General features: G+C 59.3%; 1 protein-coding gene across 1 annotated transcript in view; it reads left to right on the top strand.

Annotated features, from left to right (window-relative positions):
• Positions 1–2,879: 2,879 nt before the first annotated feature.
• The window catches only part of LOC121666516 (agrin-like), a 32,890-nt gene continuing 27,003 nt past the window's right edge, over positions 2,880–8,766 (top strand). The window contains exon 1 of the mRNA XM_042032132.1: positions 2,880–3,464. Within this exon, the coding sequence (XP_041888066.1) occupies positions 3,270–3,464 (195 nt within the window). The 5' untranslated portion in view covers positions 2,880–3,269. The remainder of the gene's footprint in view (positions 3,465–8,766) is intronic.

Raw genomic sequence — 8,766 nt, 5'->3', positions numbered from 1 at the left:
GCTTGGCAGCAGCAGGAAGAACCAGGAGGGATTAAACTTGAAAGAAGGGGAAAGGGGGGGGGGGGAAAAATCACATTAAAACACGTCTGGGAGCTTATGGAGACGGAGCAGGAGGGAAGGGAAGCTCATAGGGAAGGAAATCGGGATGGGGACACTGGAAATTGGGGATGGGGATGCTGCTGTCATCCCTGGGGCCGGGTTTTGCTCTCCGGGGCTCCGAACCCTGAGGGGTTCCTGCTCTGACCTGTGGGCAGCTCCAGGCCCTCCCTTCCCTTCTCCCCTTCTCCCCTCTCCATTTAGCCCCCACTCCCTCCAAAAAAACCTTGGAATCCCCACCCCAAAATCAAGCACAACCATGAGGAAGCAAACCCTGCCTGATTCCTTGCGGATTTTCCCAGGATATTTTGATTTTCCACAGCCAGAGCCAGCCGCCTCCAAGCACATTCCCGGAAGTTTTCCTGAGCCCCAGGTTCACCAGGAAGAGCCGGGACAAACCCCAGTGTTTTGTGTATTTTTGGGAGCTGCTGTTTATTTTTTCTGGGCTCTGATTTGCCGAGGAATTCGCCTCAGTTTTCCCACAGAAACGTCCCAGGTTGGTTTTTTTTTGCCTGTTCCTCCTTTTATCAGCGTGAGGTCCAGCGGGAATGTGCTGCTCCCCAAAAGGGTGCTCGGGGTGATTTTATTCTTTTCCTGCCTTTTGGAAAATCCTCCTCCTTATGAACCCCATAACCCTCCACGATCAGAGCGAGCTGCTCACGTCTCACCTCCACCAAAAACCACCCCTCGAGGCCCAGTAATTCCACTGCAACCACACCAGATTGGGGCAAAAACATCAAAACAACAACAACAAAAAAAGCTGTGAAATCCATTTCTCTCCTCACATCCCAGCCCTGAAAGCAGATGGAGGGGTGGGGCTAAAAGGAGACAACTCAAAACCACAAAATTGTCCAAATCCAGCAGAAATAATTCCTGCTCTCTCCTCCCCACGAGGTGCTGGAGCAGGGAGTCCCAGCTGGTTCCTTCCACCTCGAGCTGAGCTTGTTCCTGGGATTTCCACTCCAGCAGAGCTCAAGGAATACAATAAAAATTAATAATTAAAACAGCAGGGGAAAAAAGAAAATCAGCTGCCAGGGCAGTGAAATATTTTTAGCTGATTGCTGGAGTTTATAACAACAAAAGAAATGGAGTAATGGAGCTCCTCTGCCAGGATTTGTGGGGCCTGGGCTTGGCTTTGGGGGATGGAGGCTTCCCGGTGCCCCCCATCCAAAAATCCAGGTTTTTTGGGGAAGTTTTCTGGTGAGAAAATGGGATGATGTGGATTTTCTTCGAGTCACTTTGTGCTGGAGCTTCTTGGGGTTTTACAGGAGCGGGAAATCTGGCAGGTTTGGAAGTTATTCCCTACTGGGTTTCCTGCACACCTGAGCAGGCTCTGGGCCACTTTTTTTGGGGGGGGAAAAGGATCTCCCTGAAAACGTTTTCGATAGGGCCTGAAGCCACCACTGGTAAGGATTTTATCCCTGAGGTGATCAAACCCTGCCTGCTTCAGATCAGGAGCCTTCCCTCGGCGCTGGGCTGGGGAATTCAGATTTCCGGGGCAGAAATGGAAGTTTTGAGTGGAAAGAATCCTGGGAGGAGCTGTGGGGTTACCAGAAGAGCCCCGAATGACTGTGGGAACGCCGCAGAAAATGTCCAGGGTGCCTTCCCTGCAAACCCCACAGGAACTGGGATACCTCCAGGCAGATTTATGGGATCTCTGGCGCTCCTTTTCAGGGAGCCTTTGGAACACTCAGCAAGGTTCATTTGTTTCTAGAAATGAAATAAACGAGAGGAGGAGAGGGAAAGGGAGCGCGACATCCACAGGGGCAAACAGCACGGAGCGCTCGGGATAATTTAGGGACGGTTGGGGAATTTCGGGAGGGACGGGATGGGGCTGCTGGTGAAGCTTGCTCGTGGCGGGAGGACACGGGGACACGCCATGTGTCACATCCTGTGCTGGCAGGTGCCACCCGGCGTGGTTAAACTTCACCCTGGGATCAGCAGCTCGGCCCGGGTCACACGCGGGGCTTGTTTAGGGCGAGCGAGTGGAACAGCCTCGTAAAGCGCCTCCGGGGCCGGCTGATTTATGGAGGGCACGAACAACATTCCCTCCCCCGGTGCCACTTAACTCTTCATTTATATCTGCCCTAATTGCTCGGGACATCTGGGGAAATCGGCCCGCAGCCCCCGAGGGGAGCCGGGGCACGAGGTCGCGGTGCTGCGGGGGACGGACGCCCGCAGTCCCTGCGAGAGTCCCAGGCCAGGCTGGACGCGGCTTGGAGCAAGCTGGGGTGGGGAAAGGTGTCCCCGCCCAGGCAGGGGATGGCATGAGGTGGTTTTTAAGGTCTTTTCCCACCCAAACCACGATTCCACGCGGGGCACAGCCCCGGGCACCGCGGTGACAGCGATGTGCCCCGCGATGGAGCCGTGGGGTCCCTGCGGAGCAGGACCAACCCTGCCTCAGTTTCCCCGCAGGGAAAACCCGGGAGTGGAACTGGGGGTGTCCGGGAGGGAAGCGCCGGGGCGCGACCCCTCTTTGAGCATCTGTGGGGTGCGGGATGGAGGGGACGGGGCTGGGGACAGCTGCTGCTCGGGCTGGGGGGTGACAGGGAGGGAAAGGCCGGGGTGCCACCCCTCTTTGAGCATCTCGGGGGTGCGGGATGGAGGGAGGGACAGCCCGGGACAGGGTTGGGGACAGCTGTCGCGCAGGGCTGGGGTGGCGGCGGGGCCGGCTGCGGTCCCTACACCTTTAAAAGTCTCCTCACGTTGCGGCGCTGATTATCCATTAACCGAGGCGAGCTCCTTTCCTGGGGGCGGCGTTCGCACCGAGCGCTGCCAGCAGGGCGGGCGGGCGGCCGCGCTGCCTTCCTCCCTCCCTTCCTCCCTCCCTCCTCTCCCCCTAACCCCCGCTCCCTCCTTATCAGCAATTCAGATTGCATGCAAATCTGCGCGCTTTCTTCCAGGGCCACGGCAGCGAGCGCCGAGCGCTTCTCGGGGAGCCAGATCCCTCCTCCTCCTCCTCCTCCTCCTGGGATTTTCCTCCTTCTCCCCTCCCCTGCTCTCCCCTCCCCTCGCTGCCTCCCTCCCTCCTCTCTTTCTTTCCTCCTTTTCACCTCCTGGAACAAAAGTGGCCCTTTCGGCTGCGCCAGCGCTGCCTGCGAGCGGGGCCGCTTTGTCTGCGCGCAGCGCCGGGGCACCGGCACCGCCACCGGGCCGCCACCGCCGCCGGGACCATGGGGACACCGCGGGCGGCCGGGGGCCGGGCGCTGCTGGCGCTGCTGGCGCTGGGAATGGCACTGGGATTGGGATTGGCGAGCTGCCCCGAGCGGGAGCTGGAGCGCAGGGAGGAGGAGGCCAACGTGGTGCTCACGGGCACGGTGGAGGAGATCATGAACGTGGACCCGGTGCACCACACCTACTCCTGCAAGGTAAAGCCGCGGGGGGGAACTTTGGCCCCGTGCGGTTTGGGGTGGAATTGGGGGTTTTTTAGGCTGCGGAGCGGCTCCCGCAGCTGCGGCCGGCGGAGGGGGGGGGAATCTCCGGAGGTTGCTTTTTATGGGCATTTCCCTCTTAGGCGAGATGCGGAGCTGCCTCCCAACTTTCCGTGCCCGGCTGCCGGGAAGGTGCTGGGAGCCTCTCCTGCCTCCAGCCGCTGCTCGCTGTTGACTTTAGCAGCATCTCGAGTTCCTGCAGCCCGAGCTATTGTTTAACCACCAACCTGGCCTCGGGCTATGGGGTTTTGTTATCTCCCCCCGAAGCTACGAGGCGGCGAAGTCCCGAGCAACCTGAAATCCCACCCGCCCGCTTGACAGAAAACGTGCCGGGCGCCTTAACCCTTGCCGGGGCAGGAATCTCGCCTGCAAGGACACGCTCTTCCCTTGCCTTCTCCTCTTCTCCCCATTCCCCTTTTCCTCCAAAAAAAAACCCCGCGGTTGGCGCCGAGCAGGGCCGGGGGTGATGCTGTGGTGGCAGAGGGGAAGGCGAACTTTCCCTGGAGCATCCCCCGAGCATCCCCCAGCCCCTGCCCGCCCAGCTGGTGCCCGGTGCCCGCTCCCAGCGCCCCCCGACCCATCTGCACCTCGCGGATGGGATCGCAGCCCCTCCAGGCGAGAGCAGGCACCGTCTGTTTGCAGTGTCTGGCACATCCTGGGTGCTCCGCGGAGAATTAATGAGCTGCTGCCAGCAGCGGGGCACAGATGCCTGTGGCCACCTGAGGCCGGCGCGAGGTTGCCACGCTGGTGGCGAGGCAGAAATGCCCGGCTGAGAAAGAAAATCCCTTTTCTCCCACCGCAGACTCGCAGCGAGGTGTCTGCCTGGCAGAAAATCAGCTTGCAGCAGCAGGGCAGGACTCTGGGCCAGGGAAAGCTGGGATGGGGAAAGCTGGGATGGGGAAAGCTGGGATGGGGAAAGCTGCCTGCTCAGCAGCTCTGCCTTTGCAAGGTGCAATCCAGCCCCATCTGGAGCAGCCGGGATTGAAATGGAGCTGCCCGTGGTGGCTTTGTGAGAAGCACAATTCGTATTCCTGAAATTGGGAAGGGAATCTCTTCCCAGCGTTTCCCTGAGCAGTGCCCAGGAGAGGTTCGTGCTGCTTGCTCTGGAGTTTGGGATTTTTGCTCCTGCCCATTCCTGGTCTCCTCAGAGCACAGAAGGGCTGGGATGTGCTCCTGAGACACCATTCCAGCCCTGGAGTCGTGTAAAAGGGAAAGCAGGAAAGCTTTCTCCCCATCCCATCCCGGCAGTGCTGTGACATTCGGGAATTTCCCCAGGACAGTGGTTCCCTGTCCCTTTCCCTGCCCTTCAGCCCATCCCGTGGCATTTTTAGTGGCGTCTCACGGTGTCTTTGCAGGGAAAAAAGCTTTGGAATGGGATTTGGGGTGTCCCAAGGAGCTGGACGCAGATAAATCTCCCGTCACTGCAGTGACTTGGGGATGTGCAGCTTTGCAGCAGCTCTTGGCTTCTCGCCCTCCTAACATCTCCCAAACTCTTGGAATTGTGTGGATTTGGCTGGATTGGCCACCCCTACCGTTTATTTTGTTGCGGTTTTGGGGTTTTTTTAACCAAACACCTAAATTCCAACAGCAACTCGGGATTAAACCTGACCCCCGGCTCCTGCTGTCCTTGCACTGCCCCTGCAGAGCTGGGATAAATCCAGGACCTTGCTGCTGAGGAAATTCCTGCCCCAATCCCCGCTGTCCTGCCCTGGTCGCTGCTCCCCAGACCCCGCCGTTATCTCCTGTCAGGTTCTTCCTTATCAGCAGAGGAAAGGCGAGGGCCCAGCGTGTGCGGGGAGTTCCACACCCAAAATCCCGAGTATTCCCGGAGCTGGGTGGTCCGGGAGGGAGCGGGCACGTGGGGATCTGTGAATTCCTCACTGGGGCATTGTTCTCCCCAGCTCGGCTCCCAACCCTCCCAGCTGAGGGCTTTGATGGACGCCGATAAGCGCGAGGAGAAACGTGAAGTTAAGGTTAGATAAACACCCCGAAATCGCTGCCAGCCGTTCCTGCGCTGCCAGGGGAGCTGGGGAAGGCTGACAGCATTCCCAAAAAGTGGCTGCCGTGCTGTTTTTCCAAGGGATTTGACACTCCTGACTGCAGCTTCTGACTTCTTCCCAAAGCTGCTGCTGCGGCTCGTCTGTGCTGGCATTGTCCCTCCCTGCTCTGACCCCCTGAAGCGCCTTTTTCTGGGCTATCCCGATGTGTAGGAAGGCAGCTGCTATTTATAGGACAAATCCAGGTTCTGTGAGTGCTGTAGGAAGCGTGGAAAAGGATGTGGATCCTGTTCCGGACAATAGAGGCCAGGTTTTGGGGGGTTTTTGTCGGGAGTTGCTGGGTCCTGGGGAAAGGGCAGGGAAAAGGCCCAGAGAGGGACAAAAAAAGGGAGAGGAAAGGGCTGGAAGCGGAGTGGATTCTGGCTTTCATCTCCCAAAACTGCCAAAATTCAGTGGCGACCCCGAGTGACAGCTCCTCCAGAGGGGACTTTGCTCCAGCTTCTCACCCGGCTTTGCAAAGCCAAGCCTGGCATTTCCCGCAGCGTATTCCCGGCGGGAATGTTCCTGCACAGGTGGTCCCCTTCCCCATCATGGGATACACCCCGTGGCACGTTGGAAAATCCTTTCATTTCTGTTTATTTCATTTGTTTTCCTGCCCTTAAAACCCGCCCGTGCAAGGATCTGCCTGGATAAAGTTGTGGCTGCTCTTCCTCTGCCTCCCCGGCGCTGCAAAACCCCCTCAAAATCCAGCGTTTTCTGCTCTCCCTGGAAAAACAGAGCGCTCCGGGGAAGGGTCCTCCTCCAAACAGGTCCCAGCCCCACTTTTTCCTCCCTCTCCCTTCCTCTTCCCCGCGATCCTCGCTGCCGCCGGTGAGTCAGCGGTGACAAAGTCTTAATTGTGCGGCGCTGATGAATGGGATGCCCGCAGGTAACTGCGGGGCTTTGGTGCCTGCGCATCCATTCATTAGGGAGCAGGGCGGGGAGGAGGCCGCCGGACTCTTGATGTTCTCGGGGAGTGCTGTGGCCTGGCTCGGAGCGCAGCAGCCACGCCAATTAACGCCAATTAACGCCAATTACCATCTGCTGCTGAGCTGGGGGAGAATTCAGCTATTTTTTTTCCCCCTCCCAAAAAGAAAAAAACCCAAAACCGAGCTGTGAAAAACGCCCCGCGCGCGCCTTTCAGCGCCAGCCTCGGGCTGTGTTTTCTGCCTGCTGGAGGAGGTTTTTTTCCCCCTTTTTCCTCCTTTGTCTGGCAGGTTTTTCGCCCTGGTTTGCTGCTCACCTCCTCCGGAGCCTGCCCTGGGGCTGGAGCAGCAGCAGGAGGAGGTGGGGCTGCGGGAAGGTGTCTTGACTTGACTGCGGGGAGAGAACAGCTCCAGCCCGGGGAGGAGGCTGGAGGAGCAGCTGGGGAGGCAGGAGGGGGTTGTGCGCGCAGGATTGAGCCCTTCACAGCTTTTCCAGGCTCACCTGGGCTGGCACGGCCGCTGGTGGCCTCGGGAGGGGCTGTCCCCTGCCACGGATGTCGCTGTGGGTGCTGCGATCCCTGTGGGATCAGGGAAGATCTCCGAGGCTTCTTCAGGGAGTCGCGGGATGGTTTGGGGCAGGAGGGACCCGCAGGGAGCAGAGTCCAACTTTTATCCCCGCACAGTCCCACCCTGGGCATCCCTGAGCGCTCCTGGGGAAGCTCCAGTGCCCCACCACCCTCCGGGGGAAGAAATGTTCCTGCTTTCCACCCTAAACCTCTCCTGGCACAGCTCCAGCCATTCCTTCAGGTCCTGTCGCTGCTCCCAGGGAGCAGAGATCGGAGCCGCCCCTCCTGAGGAAGCTGGAGCCTTTCAAGACCCTCTCATCCCACCCCCTCCGCGGCTTTGCAGGAGGTGCAAAACCTGTCCTTGGCCCTTGGCCCTTCTCTGCAGCTTGGATTTGGGCTGTGCGGGGAGGGACACATCCCAGGGAGGAATTACCCCGTGTGTTTTGGAACTGGGGGGCCACCCCCGTTCCTGCTGGAGGATGAACGGGTGTGGGGAACACGTGGCTGCCCCGAACGGGGCCGAGCTCTCCACGCCTGGGAGCAGCCGAGGCATGTGCGGCTGCTGTCACAGCCCTGCTTACACCTGGGCTGCTGGTGCAGCTCAGGTATGCAGGGGAGAAGGGCAGGGTGCAGTTGTCGGGGTCATAATTGGGGTAATTTATTGCCTTTTTGGGATGGCTGCACTGCCTGGGAGCTCAGACCCCCCCCCACCAAGGCCGGGGTTCCGCTCCAAATGTTTCACCAGAGGGAGAAAGTGTGAGGAAAACAGGAGAAATAAAGGCCTAAACTTGGTTCTCAGCCTTGATTTGTGCCTGCAGGGCACAGGCTGTGCTGGATTCGTTCCCTTTTCCTGCTCAGCAGGTGAGGCTGGCGCTGAGCAGGAGGTTCTGGCCCCGTCCTGTGGCTCCTGTGGCCACAGGGAATGTGGGAATGACCCTGTTCCTGTCCTCCCAGTGCTGCCAGGGACGCTGTGCAGGAGCTTGGCTCAGGGTGAACTTTGAAGCCTCTTCGATCAAGGCTGAGAGCTGGGCTGAAATTCAGGAGTCAGGGCTGCAAAAAAAAAATTCCGGGATTGATGACGGATCACAGGATTTGCATTCCCCAGAGCCCCCAGCGAGGCTTCAACCCCTGATCCGAACTCTGGAGCCTCAGATCTCGCCTGGAGACGCCGAGGGAGGGCATGGGGAGGAATTTGGCAGAAAAGTCTCTGTGTCTGAACAGCCCCTCGGATCCAGGGAGGGGACACCTGAAGGGCCACCGGGGCAGAGGCAGAAAACCAGGAATGGTTCCTTTTCCAGCGGGATTAGATCTGCTCTGGATCTAAATCCCCTCCTGGCCCGTGTCACCACCGCCACCCCCAGTGTCCCCCAAGGGTGGGGGATGCCTGGCTGCCCAGCCGTGTGGGAATATCCATTCCCTGCCCCTTTTCCCTCTTGGGAATGACACTCTGGAAGCGGGGACGGGTGTCCTGACTTGGAGAGGGGCTCCAGAGCCTGTTATCTCGGAGCCACCCGTGTTATCTCGGAGCCACCCCCTCCCTGAAGGCCTTGGGTGCTGAGGTGCCCTCGGGGCTGTGGCAGGAGGGACACCTGTGGTGACAGCGATGTCCCAGCACAAAGCCCCGGTGAGCTGTTCCCATTCCAGGGATTCTGTGATTCCCTGCCCGGGGGACCCTGAGCTGTTCCCATTCCAGGGATTCTGTGATTCCCTG

The sequence above is a fragment of the Corvus kubaryi genome, unplaced genomic scaffold (assembly GCF_017639235.1).
Source record: "Corvus kubaryi isolate FWS band 111438036 unplaced genomic scaffold, C.kubaryi_AGA036_p1.0 37352, whole genome shotgun sequence".
NCBI classification, from domain to species: domain Eukaryota; kingdom Metazoa; phylum Chordata; class Aves; order Passeriformes; family Corvidae; genus Corvus; species Corvus kubaryi.
The sequence above is the reverse complement of the archived record's forward strand: the minus strand, read 5'-3'. Positions and strand labels throughout refer to the sequence as shown.